Genomic DNA, 18925 nt, shown 5'->3' with positions numbered 1-18925 from the left:
AAACAAGAGCCTGAAGACAGACATGTCCCCTGGACCAAAGATGGCCAAAATATCAAAAAATAAGTCAGTCAGACGGATCGTATTTGGGTCACACTCTACGATCTCTGATAACCTGAAAATGCCTGTCGAAGTGACGAAATACAAGCCTGACCCAGTTCCTGGACCCTGGGCAGCTCCCGCTGGTCCCAGTCCCTGGGTTGCTGCAGGTCCCAGACCCCGGGCTGCCGCAGGTCCCAGAGCCTGGGCTGCTGGATGTCCCAGACCCTGGGCTGCTGGAGGTCCCAGACCCCAGCCTGCCGCAGGTCCCAGACCCCAGGATGCAGCAGGTCCCAGACCCTGGGCTGCCACAGCTCCCAAACCCTGGGCTGCCGAAGCTCCCAAACCCTGGGCTGCCGCAGCTCCCAAACCCTGGGCTGCCGCAGCTCCCAGACTCCAGCCTGCTAAAGGTCCCAGACCCCAGGCTGCCGCAGGTCCTAGACCCCAGAATGCAGCAGCTCCCAGACCCCAGCCTGCCGCAGCTCCCAAACTCTGGGCTGCCGCAGGTTCCAGACCCCAGGCTGCCGCAGGTCCCAGACCCCAGGATGCAGCAGGTCCCAGACCCTGGGCTGCCAGAGGTCCCAGACCCCAGCCTGCCGCAGGTCCCAGACCTCAGGATGCAGCAGGTCCCAAACCCTGGGCTGCCGCAGCTCCCAGACCCTGGGCTGCCGCAGCTCCCAGACCCCAGCCTGCTAAAGGTCCCAGACCCCAGGCTGCCGCAGGTCCTAGACCCCAGGCTGCCGCAGGTCCCAGACCCCAGGCTGCCGCAGTTCCCAGACCCCAGGATGCAGCAGGTCCCAGACCCCAGCCTGTCTTGGCTGCAGAAGTCAGTAACAGAGAAAATAGACCTGTTACCCTGGAAAGTAATCATTCAGTGAAGAAAGACCTGATGATGATGGAAGGCCGAAAGGAGGTCCAGACCCCATCTGAGTCCAGCAAAGTGACAAAGGAGGCAGTCACACCGGAATTGGGTGAAATTAATTCTATCTTTCTACAGTCAGGCTTCCCTTTGCTGGAGCAAAAGAAGTTTGAAAACAAGAGCCAGAAGACAGACATAAGCCTTGATCCAACGATGATCAGAATATCAAACAAAAAAGCCAGACGGTCGCGTCGTAATTGGGTCATACTTGATGATGATCTCTGTTAACCAGAAAATGCCTCTCGAAGTGAGGAAAATATTGGCCTGACCCAGTTCCCAGACCCCGGGCTGCTGCAGGTCCCAAACACCAGTCTGTCTTGGCTACAGAACCACAGAAATTGAATTGGACCAATCAAAAAACAAAAACCAAGAAATTAAAGTGTTAAATTCAAACATCAATAAAACAATTGGACAAATTAAAAAAAAAAAAACAACCTTGTCTTGTCTTGTTTTTTACGTCCTATAATTAGGGTCACATAGATAAAAAGAAAATATACATAAAGGCGTGCACATATGCACCCACCAATACACCAATAAAAACTGACAGACTCAGAATCATATTTCTTGTATTAAGGAATGTAGATGTAGGATCCTTCATGGGGGTTGCACAGTTAGATAATAAATCATTATTTTTTTTAATCCATTCTGTGAGACCTATGGTTTTAACAGAGAAGCAGACCAGAGAATTTACTACAGTTGTATACAAAGTACTGTAACACACACCAGTGGAGAAAGCTAACACAGATTTTTAACCAACTGTTGAAATCCTGACCTTCTCAGTGGTTAAGTACAGGAATGGCAGCTTTTACTGCCAAAATTAAGCTGTGCCCTTAAACAGCTACGGTGACCCTAGGCCAGGGGCCAGCAAGCCGTGGCTCCGGAGCCCGCACATGGCTCTTTCAGGCTTAAGCTGCGGCTCTGTGCGGCTTTCCGAAGTAAATTATAAGTATCCAATTGAAGTGCATTTTATTTTTGTCAGTTTGGTTTTTGTTGTAGTTTTAAATTGGAACATTACTGTGATCTTGAAAATAAAATCATTTTATTTATTTATTTTCGTTTCTCAATATATGTGTCAGTGGTAGCGGTAGCGGCTACCCGGCTTCTGCTAGTATTTGCTGCTCTCAGTGTTTTCTTTTCCGTGGAAACCGGGTTAGAATGGCTCTTAAAGCTTACCGACCCCTGCCCTAGGCCATTAGCTGCTACAGTCATCTCAGTCACGGTGTCCCATTACTAACCACCTTCAATACAGACAACGTGTGTAACTCACATCTCAAACTAATAATAACAACGATGAGAGACTGGCACAACATAACTGATAACACTGTAACTAAACACATAAACACTGACATGAGCACTGTGAGTGCGCTGTCGCTAGACCTGTCTGCATCATACTTGGAGTGCGCGATGGAGACTACAATACAGGGAAAAAAAGAAAAACAAGTTTACACATGAAAAACATGATAGTCTGTGCGTTCTGATTTAGCAACACCCTAAAGCTTTGCACGCTGCAGGCACCGGTTATTTAGGAGTGGGAGTTTTTGTAAACTGATTTAAACATGGTAGTCGATGTGATGTGTTTTAGCGACACCCTGTTATCAACTTTATTCTGCTGTCAGGTATTGAGTTGCGTCTGTTGAAGAAAAACTGTGTAGAAATGTTTCATTAAGACTTAGAATCTCTGTTAATGATGAAAAAGCATAGAAGTCTGGTTAATGGATGAAGTACTGTCATATTGACTTACAAACAAGCAAAAAGGATTTTTTTTTAAAGATATACACAAAAACTGAGACACTGTTTCAGCCTGTGCAATATTCTATTCTGACTTTGAATCATACTATGGGGTAAACTGTGTGGAACTTATAAAGTGGCCAGAAAAAGGATGAGATTCTGCAGCTATAATGTTTTCACCAAACTGACAGATTTTATCACGCTCAGTGAAACAGTGTCGGTGCTAAAACAGAAGCTAGGATTACACGTTTAATTTCCAAATCTGCTTAAAACTGACAGACTCATACAATAGTCGAATATGTGAGTAAAACAGCTGATTGAGTAGGCGCGCATTCTGCGCTCTGTGTGAGGTATCAGTGAAACACATAATAAAGCAGCCAGGATGGTGCTGTTTATGATAGACTACATGTCTTTGTTTAAGGAGCCTAACAGCTATCGTGAAACATACATAATAAAGACAAACCAGCTGTTGCTGTTGTTTCTAAAAGGATCGGCCATTGTATAATGCCCCTAGCAGGTTGGCGTGAAACACTCCGAATAAAGAGAGCCATCCAGCTGTTGTTTTGGGTAAAAAGGGGGCTTTTTGTTTAAAAAAGAAGCATTATGGCTCCCTGGAACCCTGCTGCACCATGATATTGTTTAAAAGAGCACCTGTGTGGCTGTCTCACAAATAAAACATTAGAATTAATGCAGTAATAGATTAGGAAATATAGCATCACACTTTTCTTACTAGACTAGTTTGTAACAATATATACTTCCTTAGGTGCATGCGGACACTTTGTTAGGCGCGCCCCCCCCCAACCCAACCCACGAGTGTGCGCGTGGGTTTCTTGCGCGTGCACACATAGACACACACACACACACACACACACACACACACACACACACACACACACAACGCACCATCCGCATCCTCTCAACACTTACTGTCTTCATATGTGCAGATCTCACTTATTCATGGCCTTATAAAATACAAGACTTCTATGACATAACTTACTGACTGGCTCTGTTATTGATCATATCATAAGCACAGCTGTTAAATACAGAAAATGCAACTAGAGAAATATTTTCCCCATATCGTTTTGGCGCGCCCCTCTTGTGCGGCGCCCCTATGCATTTGCATATAGTGCATACCCCCTTTTTGTGCCACTGGCTGTCAATCAAAGTATGTAATGAGATCAATACTGTATCAGGTGAACAATAAAATGGGATATCTATTTTATTATCTATTAAGTCATTTATTTATTTGTTAATTCTGTGAGTTTTGAGCCTCCATAAATGAACATGCTGTATCTGAGAATGATGCGGACCTGGAAAAGTGGAGAGGAAGAGAGTGTAAAGCCGTCTGAGCCTGGCTGTTTGATCAAAGGCAGAGCTCCGGGTGTGTCCTGAGCCAGTGTGGCCTTAAAAGAAACATCACCAAATGATGTAGCTTGAGTCTCTGGCTGGGCTTTGTCCTACAGAACAGAACAGAAGAAAATCAGAAACAACATCTACGTTTTTTGATTACACAATATCAATTATCCTTTGGATTCATTGCATCATACCAGGATCTTGAATCTGTACAGCAGAGAGGGTGCATCTGCCAGGCAGCCATACTCTCTGTTAGTGGGGTTGTATTTGGGAACGTAGCCGTCTGTTCCAGTGCAGAGGAAGACTTTCTCGATGCTGCAGGAGAAAGAGTCACCCAGGTTTTGGACTGGATCCACCATCACACGGCCGTAAATCATGGAGCCTGAAGTGAAGGACAGATGAAATGCAAGATTGCCTTTGGGTCACGATCCACAATTGTGATGTTACTTAACACCACTAGATGGCAGTAGTGTAGTACCTTCTGAAAAAGCAGCATCAGTTCCTTCTCCAAATCCCATGGAGCCGTCGGACAGCCATAACTCTTTCTTTGACAGCAGGAACATTTGGGTGTTGAGGCTGAACTCAGCTGCCACTGGGTCACTCACCTGGAGAACAAGGATTATTAAGGCAACAGCCAATGCTTCTTGGTGTAAATACAACACAGTCAAAAAGCCTTTCTATTTTTCTGTTGTGACCTTTAAGAGTGGTCAGCTCTAACCTGCTGGAAGCGAATGTCCATGTCAAAAGTAAGTGGCTCCCTTGGGTGGCAGACAGGAGGGACGCTGAACTCCCCATTGGGTGATGCAATGCAGGGGGTCAGCTTCACAGTATAAGTCCCAGAGTAGTCTCGCACCTACAGTAGAGGCCGGGCGGACACAGAGGAACAACATTAAGGCTGTTTAGTTTGTTAGTGCTTTAATGAAGGATGTTTTCACAGCAAAATGACTCACAGCAAAATCTGAGACAAAACTCCACTGCTGCATGGGCTGGTTGTACGTAGGCTCAGTCCTGACCAGGGCCAGAGTGAACGTCAGCCCGGGGTGGTCCGCACATATCACCATAGATGACACGCTGGTTCCTTAAAACAAACATGTGTACAGTCATAAATCTTTACAGCTGCAATTTGTCCAACCTAAACTAGTAACAGCGTCTACCTTCTTATTTTTAGAGTGACCTTTCACACCGCCTGTGCCACTTGCTGCCTATACATAAACGTTGCTGGGTCATTTTGACATTTGCTGAAATGCCCTTTTGGTCTTTCACACAGGAAGACCCCTAAGGTGGAACTCCATAAATAGACAACAAGAGGATGGGGACCACAGGGTAATCCAATAGGAGATGGCTTTGTATAGAATGATGCCACAGAATGGGCTCACGGTGTGTACACTGTACCTGGATGAGACATGACAAATTGCCCCCTGAAGCGCGCCTCGGTCTTGAAGTTGACCACGAGACGGCCCTCCTCATTTATACGCATACTGGTGGGGTACATGGCTCCTGTGAGTACAGAGGAGAAAGTTCTCCAATGAGCTTCACAAATGAACATTTTTCCCTCAGTAAAGACTAACAGCATTGGCTTTGAAGGTACCTTGTAGTTCAGCTTCAGGTGGGCTGCCAATGCCGTCCTGCCACAGAATAGCTGTGTCGTACACAAAGGTAAGCTTGAGCTCTGACTGCAGGTCAAAGTGCTGCCAGCCTCCGACAGCCACCGGAGAGTGGAAGACGTAAGACACAAACAGAGGAACGCGCAGGGTGACGTAGGACTGGACCAGGTTCAGTACCTAAATAGGCAGAAAAAAGGGACCTGTCATAAATAATGTGCAGCAACAGTCATTGGATAGCTCAGCAAGTGAGGGAACAATGAATTTATGTAGCCTATTTATTTTAAAAAATTGCATAATTCTGTCAAATAAAAATGAACCTTGAAGACTAGCTGCTCCCTGTGAGGAAACCCCTTAAGCTTTAGCACCCTCAAGTCTGAAATATCATCATCATGACAGTTTGCAGTTGGGTCAGTGCTGCACAGGTGCACTTTAGAGTTCACCCAAGTTTCACTGCTTCCACTAAAATTTGCTGCAAAATTTTCAGTTTCTAGGTGCCAGATTAGAGCACTCACTATTTACTGTACTAACCCATCAGACACTCAATTAAAGGCACTTTAGAGGGACGTGAATATTATTCATAATGTTACAATCCAGCTTTCTGCTGGGAAACCTTGGGTCCTGGCATTCATGTGAATATTACTTTGATATGTACCACCCACTTAAAAAATGTTTAGACTGAGCAAAATGCTTAAAGCTTAAAGAACATTTTACTGTCTACAGTTAGTCATTTCTTATAGATATTGTTCCTGCCTGTCCATCGGTGCCGATAGATCCTCCACAGTCATTCAGCAGCTCTGACATGTCGTAGTAGCTGGTGAACTCCCAGAGGCAGGCCTCTAAGTTGAGATTCCTGTAAAAGCGCAGAGAGTTGGCTGAACGCATGACTGCACTGTATTGGTAGGGCGATGTCTCCCCAATTATTTCAGGGTTCTTTGTTGCGTCTGTGATGAAGCCGTAGCCAGTTTGAATCTCATTGAAGTCCAACAAATTGGAGCAGCGATGGTTGCCTACACGTGTGCCATCTGGGCTCAGGGTAAGCTCAAAGTTGGACAGAGGCCTTGTGGAGATCACTGGGAGCATGCCTGTTGAGGGGGGAAAGGTTGTTTTTGTCACACACACACACACACACACACACATAGGATAGGGGGGCCTCAGTTAATATAAGGCCATATATTGTTTTTGCCACAAGATTTGCTGCTCACCGTCCATGTGAGGCATGTTGATTGTCAGTTTGATGAGGTTGGGGAAGTCTGGATCATGTGGGCCTGTGTAGCGAATCTTTGCAGAGAAAGGTTCAGCCCCAACGGTATCCGGGATACGAGGCTGACACATACCTGCCAAGAGTTGAGGGCGGTTAAACCAGTTAATTCTATAGCCAGTATTTTATCTGTGAGTCTCTGCTGGCTTCTTCTTACCCTCCTCTTTGCTGATCACAACAATGGAACTGGAGAGCTCCAGGCCGGCATCTCCGTTGGCATTGAAAGCTCTCGCTGCACACTGAACCCTGGAGCCGGCTTGGAAGTAGATTGAATCCAAAGTGATGGACTTGGTGTTGGTGAAGAAAGTGTTAGTGTCCACCTCCCTCATGGGGCTGGTTACTCCATCTGATCCGGTGGGAGCGCTGATGAGCCAGCGGTAGTGAGTGAGAGTGTCATTGATGTTCTCCGCGGCACAGATGGAACCCGTTTTATCAAAGTCATGGTGCTTAGGGTTGCAGGCCTGCAAAAGAATGTGATAAACTTTACATTCTTTTGAAATAATATTACCAGTATGTTCTAGATAATAATTACAGCTGAAAAAAGTGCTGTGTTTGGTTTTACTGCAGAGTGACTTACTGTCACACAAACAACAGGGTATCCATTGGGTGGGTGGGGCTTGTCTTTGGTTTTAGACGTGTCATCGTACATGAGAAGGGAAACCACTTGGGGGATGGCAGGGAAGGTAACATCTGCCACACTGTCCATCTCCTCAATGTACACAATGGCCTTGTTCATCTGGCAAAAAGAGAAAAGGCATAATTAGCTGGTTGTCATCTTTAACAACTGACCAAAACTTTAAATAAATTTATAGCTCTGCCAGTTAGGCAGTTAGATTATATTACTATTAAGTATTATTTCTGTGTAGCTATATGCAAAACACTTAAATGCACATACTGTAAATCTCAGTCCATAAAGGTAAAGGTTTAGAAGTAACAGTTTAATCCCTTGCATGCCTTGGTGCAAGACAATACACTGTGATTAGTCTACACTACATTTTGGCGTACAATCACTGGACTCCTTATTAGTTACACCTCGGTAGTACTAGGTTGGACCCACTTTTGCATATTCAGAGCTGCCTTAATTCTTGGTGGCATAGATTCAACAAGGTGCTGGAAGCATCCCTCTGAGATTTTGGTCCATATTGACACGACATCACACAGTCTCAGCAGATTTACTGGCTGCATGTCCAGAATGCGAATCTCACCACATCCCAAAAGTGTTCTATTGGATTGAGATCTGGTGACTGTGGAGGCCATTTGAGTGCAGCAAACTCATTGTCATGTTCAAGAAACCAATCTGACCTGATCTGACAGCCATCAAAAAAATGGGTACACTGTGGCCACAAAGGTCAGTAACAATACACAGATGAGGTGTTAATAGAGGATGCTCAGTTGATACCACAGTGTGCCAAGAAGATATCCTCCACACCATTACAGCATTATAACCAGTCTGAACTGCTGACAAAAGCCAGGATGGATCCATGCTTTCATGTTTATGCCAAACTCTGACCCTACCATCTGAGTGCTGCAGCAGAAATCAAGACTCATCAGACCAGGCAAAGTTTTTTTGTTTTTAATCTTCTAGTGACCAATTGTGGTGAGCCCATGTGAATTGTAGTCTTAGTTTCCTGTTCTTAACTGACAGAAGTGACACCTGGCATGGTCTTCTTTTGGATACCTTTGTTGCAGTCAGTGGTTATTTGAGTTACTGTTGCCTTCCTATCAGTCTGATCATTCTCCTCTGACATCAACAAGGCATTTTCACCCATAGAACTGCCGCTCACTGGATATTTTCTCTTTTTCAGCCACGCTCTGTAAACCCTAGAGATGTTTGTGTTGAAAAATCCCAGCAGATCAGCAGTTTCTGAAATACTCAGACCAACCCGTCCGGCAGCAACAATCACCTTAAATCACCTTTCTTCCCCTTTCTGATGCTCAGTTTGAGCTTCAGCAGCTCATCTTGGCCATGGTCTACAAACCTACATGCATTGAATTGCTGCAATGTGATTGGCTGATTAGATATTTGCATTAACAACCAGTTGAACAGGTGTATCTAATAAAGTATCTGGTGAGTGTATTTAAATGAAGCCAAAAACAGCTGGAAGAAATTCTCATCTGTTTTCACAAAACCGGCTTTTCAATGCACTGTTCACAAAGAAATGTGCTCTGAGCAATACTACAAAACATGATGGCCTTTCTGAAATATATTTGCTGCTAGAGATAAATAATAATGCTACACTGGATTTTGGTTTTCTCTTAAACATGTTTATCAATCATAAAGTAACTTTTGATAAATGAATTTGACGCAGATTCAAAGCATTTCTATTAGAATATCTGTTGTGGGGCCCTTGAGGTAAGTTTAAGTACAATGAAATCAAACATTGTAATTTCAAATTATGCTGTCATTACCTATTTCGGTCACGTGAGCTGTACATGCCTGATGTAGAGTATATGGGCAGAATGTCGCAGTTCTGTTTATAGGTTTGTCTTCTGTTTGGCTCTGCTGGGACATTCCCCTCAGCATCTCTATCTATATCTGTGGTTCAGGCGTGCTGACAGCATTGCCAGCTGCTGCCTGCCTATTTTAACACAGGCTGAGATGACAGGGCTCCTGTGTAGATCTGCAGTACTGTACCGTGCACATACATACTGGTTTGTATTTGTTTATGTGCATCTGCTCGTGTATTCCATGTGGCTATTATCTCACCTGTATTTCAGCCACCATGTTGTCATCGGGCTTCATGTGCACAGTGAAGGCCTCTCTCATCTCTCTCTGACCGTCATACAAGATCTCAATCTCCACAAAGTGTTCCTTCTCGCCTTCCTTGAACTCCACATCTTGGACACAGACGGCAAAGTGTGTAGTCATATCAGGAGGCAATACGAAGGTTACTTAGTCACTGTGTAGCCACTAAAACCAGGTTCTTACCTTCTGACATTGGGTTATAGTCCTCTCCAGAGGTTGCAGACCCATCCTTTGTGTGCACCCTCACTACTGAAACCTTCGAAGTGTCTCCAAAACGCAGAATTGGAATCTTCACTATTGCCACATCGCCTTTCACCTGGGGTTCACGCACGCTGTACTTGATCTCAGAGAAACGGATGATGGGCTCTGGAAGAGAAAGTAATGTGTACTTACACACCATAAACATTTAAATGAGCTTTTTTTTTTTTTCTTACTTTTGAACGTCTTTTAGCCGAACACAGATTTTACCACATATTATCATTATTTATATTACATATATTTAATTCCAGAAAGCACCCACTGTCTTTCTCATCTGTGATGGTGACCAGTGCTTCCTTCTGCTCCCCAATAGAGGCTCCGTAAGGAGACTTGCTCTTGGGAGTTCCCAGCACCAAGCGGAATTCCTCATCGTCCTCATGAATGGAGTCGTCCATCAGGCTCACCACACATGGCTTCTCAGTCTCACCTGGGGGGGGAAATACAGGGTGCGGAGAATGTATATAAAAAAAACAAAACAAACAAAAACACAAATGGTACATAAAGGAGCAAATAAGAGGGCATAAAGAAATGTGTCACCTGGCAGAAAAGTAATGACTGATTCATCAGTATTGGGCCTTTCGTTATAGTCCATCATGACCTGAGCAGAGCCCTGGCGAGTGTAACAACGCACGGTGGATCTGAGGCTGATGTCTCCGCTACGGTACACTGTGGCTCTTACCTCCCCATCAGACTCATCCACCTTGTAGCTTCCTTCCTTAAACTGGACCTTAGGCACTGAAAAGAAAATAATCAATCTTCACAAATTGAATCTTGACAATTTTCAGTAAGTGTTCAATTGCACACCTTTAATGTGTGGTATTAAATATAGCTATTTTTGACCTACAGTTTGTGTGTATAATCAGATAATAGATGCTTCATAACATAAATATATACATACAGAGTTAAGAACAAATATTTGAAAGTATTTCTACATGTGTAGAATCATTTTAATGAATACTTACAATGTCTTTACTAGTCTTTATAGCTACATAATAGAGTGTTAGACTAACCACTCATAGTTCATTATTTATATCATAGTTTATTTGCTGAATATGAAGTTATATATAATTTATAGGACTATGAAATATCTGCTGAAAAGATTATCAGCAGTCTTATAGGTTTAAAAAAAGTTCTGCAGATGTATTATTCCACACTTTTCCATCCTATCTGATGGCATAGGAAAATAGAAAAATGTAATAAAATACTGTCGGCTTCAACATACTGCACATAAATATATATATGCTTTGATTTCTGACACTCACGGTCAGTGATGGTATCGTTGATGGTGATGGTTGTCGTGCTTGGTTCTCCTAACACAGCATTCATGGGCATCCGCAACACGAGATCAAAGGTCTCAGGTCCCTCTAGCTCTGGCTGACCCAAGTCATCCAGGATGGTCACTCTAAATGTCTGCATTGTCACCCCTGGAGCAAAGTCCAGGTTGCGACTAATGCCAACATAGTCCAGTCCAGCTGGCAGACAGAGAAGAAGCCATTAAATGATGCTTAACGCAACAACCGAATGTCAAGCATTTTGTCAAACTTCTGATTTTACCTTCTGCAGAAACAGGGTCGCTCTTCCTAGAGCGGATAGTCACAGTAGCGGTTTTGGACAGGTCAGTGCCCGTCCTCCAAACCTTTACCTCAACATAGCCTGAACTCTCATCCACGACATACTCGGGCTCTCCAAAGTACAGCGACGGCTCTGTGAGAGTTGTGAATATTAAGAAGGTCAGTTAGAAAATAATTGAGCCACAGTACAGTTTCTGTCTTGTCTCTGTTCAATGTTTTCTTAATGGAAATATGGAAGTTGTTTCCAAAACCACACAAACTGAAGAAAATAATACGCCTTGTTGTCTTTGCAGGTAACATAAGTTTATGCGCAAGCCTGGATACTTTAAGTATATTAAAATTTGTGAATTTATGAGGATATTTAGACGACATGTTTTGCAGTTCAGGTTCAGGGACAGATTGGCATGAATAGCTGAGCAAATGCCCCCATTTTTTGCTCAGCACAGGAAGAGAGCTGTCAGCCATCTTATCCTGTCCTGCCTCAGCTTTCCTCCCCACACTTATCTAAATCCTGACAGCTTTCTCTGAACTCAACGCCAAAGGGTTGAGGGTACACCTGATGAATAAGCTGTGTGCTTGTATGCGCGCAAGCAATGATGTTCCTGGAGTCTGATGACAGAGAAGCTGATAAGAACCACGGTAAAGGGGCGATGGCAGAGACACCGAGGCTAGCATCTCCTTTGGGAAGGCAGAGGGCAAGAATTCAGACCGCTGGAACACATCGTCAATCCATCTCTCTTCACTTCTGTATAAAGCATGTTTTCAACACTCTGTGTCCAGCAGTGCTCTTAGAGATCTGACCCGATAGACATGAAGATTTAGAGCTCCAGCTTTTCAGCAAAAACTGAGGGACATGAACATTTATAGATGTGCTTCTCTGAGAAATTTTCTAGTGATATTGAGCAGGTCTCACTACCAGTTCATCACGCGTGGTCTCACATTTAAATGCAGCGATTATCACTGTGTATAATCTACAACCTCTTCCTAATCAGATAATTTTGATGCCTAACCTCAGCAGACGTTAAGTGAAAACAAAACAAAAGACAAAGTAAAAACATGGTCCAAGCCACAAAGTTGCCAAATGGCACATAAAACTTCAGTCTCCTGCTTGACAACCTTGTGGTTCACGCCACTGCCACATCCCGTCGTCTTACACAGACTTTGTCACTTCTTTCAAACAGGAGCTTTTTTCTCTAATCTCCCGGTATTGTCTCAGCTGCTGCATCAAGGCACCAGTGCCATAGAAAACCTTGGAGGTACATCTGAGGTGCTCTTGGTTTATGACAAAACAGAAGCACGGGAGGTCCCGGCATGAGAAAAATTTGTAAGAGTAAAATTTTCTTATCATTACAAGTAGAACATTTCAACTTAAAGTATTTGAATCAATACAAAGCTGGACCATGCTTGTCCTTGATGTCACACCGGTGCCCAAAGAATGTCAATAAAATCTGTCACTGTATCTGTTAAACATTTCCTGACAATACAAATGAATGTCAGAAGGGTCTCTTTCTCAATTAAGCTTCTCTCAGTTCTTGGTGCTTGAGCAGAAATGGCAGATCTGCTCTTTAAGTTTATTTAGAAGTGGATGCATGCTGTAAAAGACAACTGAAGCTGAGGGACAGGTCGCTTTCAGTGCCATTCAGCTTCCTTTTAGTACCAAAAGAAGAGCGAGAGGGTGAAATGAGTGCCAACATGGCAACCTTAAGATCAGTGGGAGGAAGATCCAGACAACCACAGTAACAATAGAGGCTCATCGTTGGCAAGAGTCCAAACCACAAGTTTACTCAGGCGGGGAGATCGTTTTACGCAGACGGGCACACACAGGCACTGAACCAGATTTATGGCGTGGTGTTACTTCAGGACCCACCAAGAAGATGAGGAAGGACCACAATAGAGCTTTACATTGAAGATTCTTCTCTTGTCTCTTTACATGTCTGGGAATGCACAGTGGTTATTTATATAAAAAGATCAATTAAACTCCAAGCAAGTGCAAGAAATTGGTGAGAGGTGGAGACAGGGAAAAAATAAATCTGGTGATAGTGATCAGAGGAAAAAGTCAAGAGGCTCTAATGAATAATAGAATTGCGATTCTTTCTCAAGCTAATATCCTGTAGATTCCTTAGAGAGACAGACCACATGGGGCTGGAAAACATGCCAATCATTTGGTTTTCCTGCATAATAGTCCCCCTCTCTCTCTCTCTCTCTCTCTCTCTCTCCACCACCTGCCTTATGGCCCCATCAGACAAAGGGATGCCCTCTGTTTCCCCCCGGGATCTCCTGAATGCCGGTGAGGGTTGCCCGAGGAGCACAGTGAGATTTAAAGTCCTTTCATCTGTCGGGCTACAGTGTAGCATAACATTCACAGAGGTCGTCATTCTCCCACTCAGCACCTGTCTATTGTTATCTTGTATCTAGCGCTCAGACAGGCAGAGTGTAGTGGATAAATGTAGCATAAACACAGGGATACTGTCAAGCCTCTGATGCAGGTGCAGCATCCAGGGCTTTAGCTCTGGTGACTGTGCTGATCAGAGTGTCTGTGCACCTTCGGTGGATTAACAGCAAGCAGACACCCAAATGCAAAAGTAGAGGACACAGACCCACACCTGCTCTCTAAATCCAAGTCAAGGCCAAAGAATTAAAGAGCTTTAAGAAAAAATGGAGCTCCTTACTTTAGAAAAAATGATAATAAATGTGTATGTGTGTCTGATGGGTAAATCTAGAGAAGCACACTCTGAACGCTAACGTGTCTTGAACTCTATGCATGTCCTGCAGCACGTGTGGTGTTCTCTTTGTGTGTTCACATTTACCAGTACACCAACACTGATATTCACAGTTAAAGAACTTCATATGGGAAAAAAATGTTGCAAATATAAAACTGCCTCTGAAGTATAGCCTCTAGAGTGGAATGAATCAACATTATTGGATTGGATGATTGAAGTCTGAAGAAACAGGACATGTTGATTATTTAACAGTTTATTCATTTAACAAACAGGGGCCTCAGCAGCACGTGGAAGATCTGCACACAGCCACAACAGCCTGGCACCTCCTCCTCATGCTGATCACACACTGCTGTGGGATGGCGTTCCATTCTTCAACCAGCAATCATCCAATCCAATAAATCACAGTAAACAAGATCCAATAGCAGAATAAGCTGTTTGTCATCGGCAAAGTAGATTTGTCAAGTTTCACATACTCGACTCTGTTGCTCAACCCACAAATGCATTTTCCTCACAAATGTGGCACCATTTAAGGAGAAATTAACAGGCTTTCCAATGGTTTAAGTTATTGTTACAACAAAGAAATAATCCACCAATCACAAATTTCTGTACTTTTAGTTTAGATGGAGATCTCCCTCTATCTATCCTTTTATCAAACTGCCAAAGTGACTGCACCCAAACACTGCAAGTCTGCTGGGGGACGGAAAAGAACAACCTCAGCTCAACAAACATTTATGGTTACTTTTCTCTGATGATCAGTCGCTCCACTCACCATCATCACTGTCTGCCAAAATGGTGACTTTGGCAGTTGGGAAGTTGGCGCCCACCTGGCCCCCCATGGGCATGCTGAGGCTGACATTAAAGCTCTCCTCTTCCTCGTAAAGGGAGTCATCGATGATGATGATGCGGCAGGCTTTTTCGCGTTCATCCTTATCGAAACGTAGCACGCTGGTGTGGTCCTCGGCTCGGGTGATGTAATCGGAGTAGGAAAGGACTGTGCTGGGTATGGTGCCAGTGGCTGTGCCTGAGGAATTATGGGAACATTTCATCCAGTCCACTATTTCCATTTAGTGTTGATTTATTGATTGACTCATTGATTTTAAAAAAAATAAAAACAGGTTCATCTCACCTTGCTGAGTGTAACAAACTACCATGAGCTCCTGGCTGGCATCTCCTGAACGTCGCACTGGCACTAACAGCTCTCCAATATCCTCCTCTATCTTGAACTCTGACTGAGGGATGTAGACAGTTGATTCTGTTTTGGAAGTAAAGCACAAAAATGTAAAAAACAAAACAAAATCAAGACCAAGAACAAAGATTTTGTTCAAACAACTGAAAATGCCAGATTTTTACCATCCCCGGGGTCCACAATCTCCACTGTTGCAGCATCAGGAAACTCCAGCACTGCCATGACGGGGTCTGACAGCTGTACCTCAAAAGTCTCTGAGGTCTCAAACTCCTGGTCAGTGAAGATTTTCACCTTCCAGGTTGCTGTGGTCTGGCCTGGGTTGAACTGGACCTGCTTCTGGGCTTTACCACGGAAATCCTTGTCCTTCTCTGCTGTACCGTCCTTAGTGGCAATACCTGTGGGAAAGGGGTGCCAGTGGCATCAATTTTATCCCAGTGTTTCCTCCTGTGCTTTATGTAAAATACAGGTTCCTATATATGAACAACGCAGATGATGATTTATAGCTCGGTAAACTGAAATGATACCACGATGACAGGTAGCATATTCTGTCTGTTGTCTGACACCACAGAAGAAGAAAAAGATAGCTTGAGTTTTATGAGGTTTGCCTCATCTGTACTGTTTCCTGCTTGTTCTTTTGTACAGTAAGTGTGTGACCAGCATGCAAGCTTTACTAGGAAAGGTTATACATGGATCTAGCTGAGTGTCTTTCACAGACAAAGAGAGGAAATGGAGCAGCAGTCAAACAAGAAAACAAAAGCTTTGTGTCTTTAGGGACATGTCTGAGAGTGGAGCTTTTCTTAGTGTGACTGCAGGGATAAGCTGAGGACACCCTGCAGCCTTAAAAGGAGAGATTTTAACTAAAGGGCCTGTGGTCATGCTTTATTGCAGGTCTGACCTTTAACAAGACACATAAATAATATTAAAGTCCAAGGAGACAGTTAAAAGTGGGTAATAATTCATTGTTAAAATGTCAGTTTAATAAAGGGTTGTGTGGTATCATCATCCTTCATATTCTTTTATGAGTGACAGAAAAATAGCAACAGTTACGCCTATCATTTCTATGCAGGAAGGACAAGTCCTTTATCTTGAATGGAAACCAAATATCTGCAAATTCTGGTAAGAACAATGATATTTTAAATATATTGGGTTTGTAAACAACTGCCCTTCAACACTCACTGACAAAAGAAGTTTCTCCCAGGTAGCCTCTGCGTTTCAGCGTCACCTCCAGGAATTTGGCATCCTCATCCACCAAATAGTATTCCCTCTCCAGAGAGATCCAGGCCCAGTTGAGTCGGAATGGCTGGGGCTTTAGTTTATTTCCACCTAAAGAGAGGCAGAAAGAAAAGAAGAAAAAAAGCGTAACGCATCAGCATTTCATTTGAAACTTCTTTCTGATGGAGACTACAATAATCTATTTTGTTCCCATCAGGACTCACTGAGGCATGTAAACTGCAATCTGCTCTGGGCTCAAGGATAAAAGGAATCAGAGGGATATTTTAATTTAGGAAGGGAAACATGATAACTTAATACCAGGGCTTCCCTAAAGCTCACTTCATCAGGACTTGGGAAGAGTTGCATTACTTCTTATTTCAATAGATTCTCATCTACCTGCAACGCTCTCTTATTCTCTGCTCTCAACAGGACCCGTATAAACACAGATAAAATGGAAATGATCTGCTTTTGAAAAAACGTGACCATAGAGTTTTATCTTTAATGAACTGGTCTCTAGTAAATTGTCATGATAATGCTCTGTAGCTTTTCCTCTTGAAAAAAGGGAGCAAGGCGATAAGATGATAAGAAAATCACTCATATCTCATGACTCATGTAAATGTCAGCTTGGTTTTGATCACTGATTTAATGCTGATAGATTCAGAGATATGTCAGCTAATACGCTGCATACTCTGAATATTTGAATTTATTTGTTTTTTAACAGTGGCGGTAAAACAGCCTAATGCCTTATCCTTGAGTGAGCTGAGCCTGGTGACCTGTGACTTTTGAAATAGGTCAGGCTCAGTGGATTCTCTGGATCAGAGAGGTTAGAGAGGACCGTCTCGCTTTAGTTTTGCTCCGTTGGTCACACTGAGGGCAGCCCCCACTGACCTGACTCTGTTAAAGATGCTTGGAGGAGTGAGGGGATGAAAAGAAGCAGAATTTCCAGGAAAAAATACATTTGATACAGGTGTCAGAAATAATAAAACATAAAGGTGAACTAGACATTACACCTGTCAAAGGTGCATGAAAAAACAAACAATGGGACAATAGAAAAGAGCCTCTCCTTTTCCTCACAATGAGCCACCACTGAGCTCAGTTTTGCCTCAGTGAAGAAGAAAGGGACTGCAGTCTTTATGCTATGTGACTGGGGAGAATGAAAACACTGGGGAGCTGAGTGTGGGTATTCAGAATAAGAAGGGGGCCACTTCCTTGAACCCATATGTCAACGCTGAAGCCAAGCCAGGCCGTATCGCAAGAGAAACAAACCACATGGACCAAAAGGCAGAAGCATGATCAGATTCACCTGATGACACCAGTGGATTTTCTAGCTAGTAATGGTAATAATGGGATGGTATCTCTGCTGAGTCAGCTACCTGGAAAATGTGGGATTGTAACATGACTAATTACTTCTCATTTCTTTCTGCAAAATAGAGTGTAGACAACTAAGTTCAAGTTAAAGAAATAGTTTTATTCTGCTTAGCATACACAGATGGATACATGAATGGAAGCAATCCCCTTGTGAAAATGGAGTGGCAATGCCTAGTGAGCACTCTCAACCATGCTCGTGCTCAGGTTTCCCGCAGTCATGGCTAAAAATACAGGAAACAAGTATCGTGTCTGTTTTTGCCTGACCCAAATTCTCAGCATGTTAACAGAATAAATGATTTTTTGAAAACATCAGGCGTTGAATTCTGCACAGAATCGATTCAGTAACTGCTGAACAAGCAAAACTCTAAAAGAGAAGACTTTCAGCAGTCAAGAAGGAAAATGCCCCGATTACAGCCGGATGTACGGTTGCCAAAAAAACTCCCACAAAAAACAAAAAACCCCAACTTGAACTTGAATCATCAGATTGTTTCTGTGGTGGAAAAAAAAAAAAGTGTGTGCTGGCAGTTGGCCCTATTTGGAACTTATATGAGGAGAAGCTAATTCAGAGGCTCTCATCAGGGCTTATTGAATGAACACAGCCAAGACAAAAAGCTGCTTCTGTTTTGGCATCAAACAATCAGGCAGCTTTAGGTTTCTACATTGCTACAAGGGGTAAAACAATGGGCTATTTATGAATCAGACAACTGTACTGGGATGATATTTCACAGGCTGCTTCATTGTGATGAATAACAAGCATTTAAAGTGCAAAGACAAGGTATTTTTACAGTATTCAAGTGACACTGAAAAGGGAAATTGATATTTTTTCTCTAACACTGACAAGATTAATACTATAATACATGAACTCACAAAAAAATGCATCATACTAACCTACTGTTCCTCAAACATAAGCCATCTTCAGAGAAACCAGATTACTATAGTTGTATCTAATAATGTAACTAAAAAAAT

The 18925-nt window shown here is 43.3% G+C and overlaps 1 protein-coding gene across 1 annotated transcript in view; it reads right to left on the bottom strand.

Annotated features, from left to right (window-relative positions):
• The window catches only part of frem3 (Fras1 related extracellular matrix 3), a 43112-nt gene that overhangs the window by 8032 nt on the left and 16155 nt on the right, over positions 1–18925 (bottom strand). The window contains exons 3-23 of the mRNA XM_030721962.1: positions 16556–16702; positions 15544–15774; positions 15320–15445; positions 14963–15214; positions 11457–11606; positions 11165–11374; positions 10440–10637; positions 10165–10329; positions 9828–10010; positions 9606–9736; positions 7476–7634; positions 7056–7359; positions 6843–6974; positions 6391–6722; positions 5625–5817; positions 5429–5533; positions 4987–5114; positions 4755–4889; positions 4515–4641; positions 4231–4418; positions 3994–4140 (exon numbers count right to left, since the gene is read on the bottom strand). Of these exons, the coding sequence (XP_030577822.1) occupies positions 3994–4140; positions 4231–4418; positions 4515–4641; positions 4755–4889; positions 4987–5114; positions 5429–5533; positions 5625–5817; positions 6391–6722; positions 6843–6974; positions 7056–7359; positions 7476–7634; positions 9606–9736; positions 9828–10010; positions 10165–10329; positions 10440–10637; positions 11165–11374; positions 11457–11606; positions 14963–15214; positions 15320–15445; positions 15544–15774; positions 16556–16702 (3743 nt within the window). The remainder of the gene's footprint in view (positions 1–3993; positions 4141–4230; positions 4419–4514; positions 4642–4754; positions 4890–4986; positions 5115–5428; positions 5534–5624; positions 5818–6390; positions 6723–6842; positions 6975–7055; positions 7360–7475; positions 7635–9605; positions 9737–9827; positions 10011–10164; positions 10330–10439; positions 10638–11164; positions 11375–11456; positions 11607–14962; positions 15215–15319; positions 15446–15543; positions 15775–16555; positions 16703–18925) is intronic.

This window comes from Archocentrus centrarchus, chromosome 1 (genome assembly GCF_007364275.1).
Source record: "Archocentrus centrarchus isolate MPI-CPG fArcCen1 chromosome 1, fArcCen1, whole genome shotgun sequence".
Taxonomy (NCBI): domain Eukaryota; kingdom Metazoa; phylum Chordata; class Actinopteri; order Cichliformes; family Cichlidae; genus Archocentrus; species Archocentrus centrarchus.
This window is presented reverse-complemented; position numbering and strand designations above follow the sequence as displayed.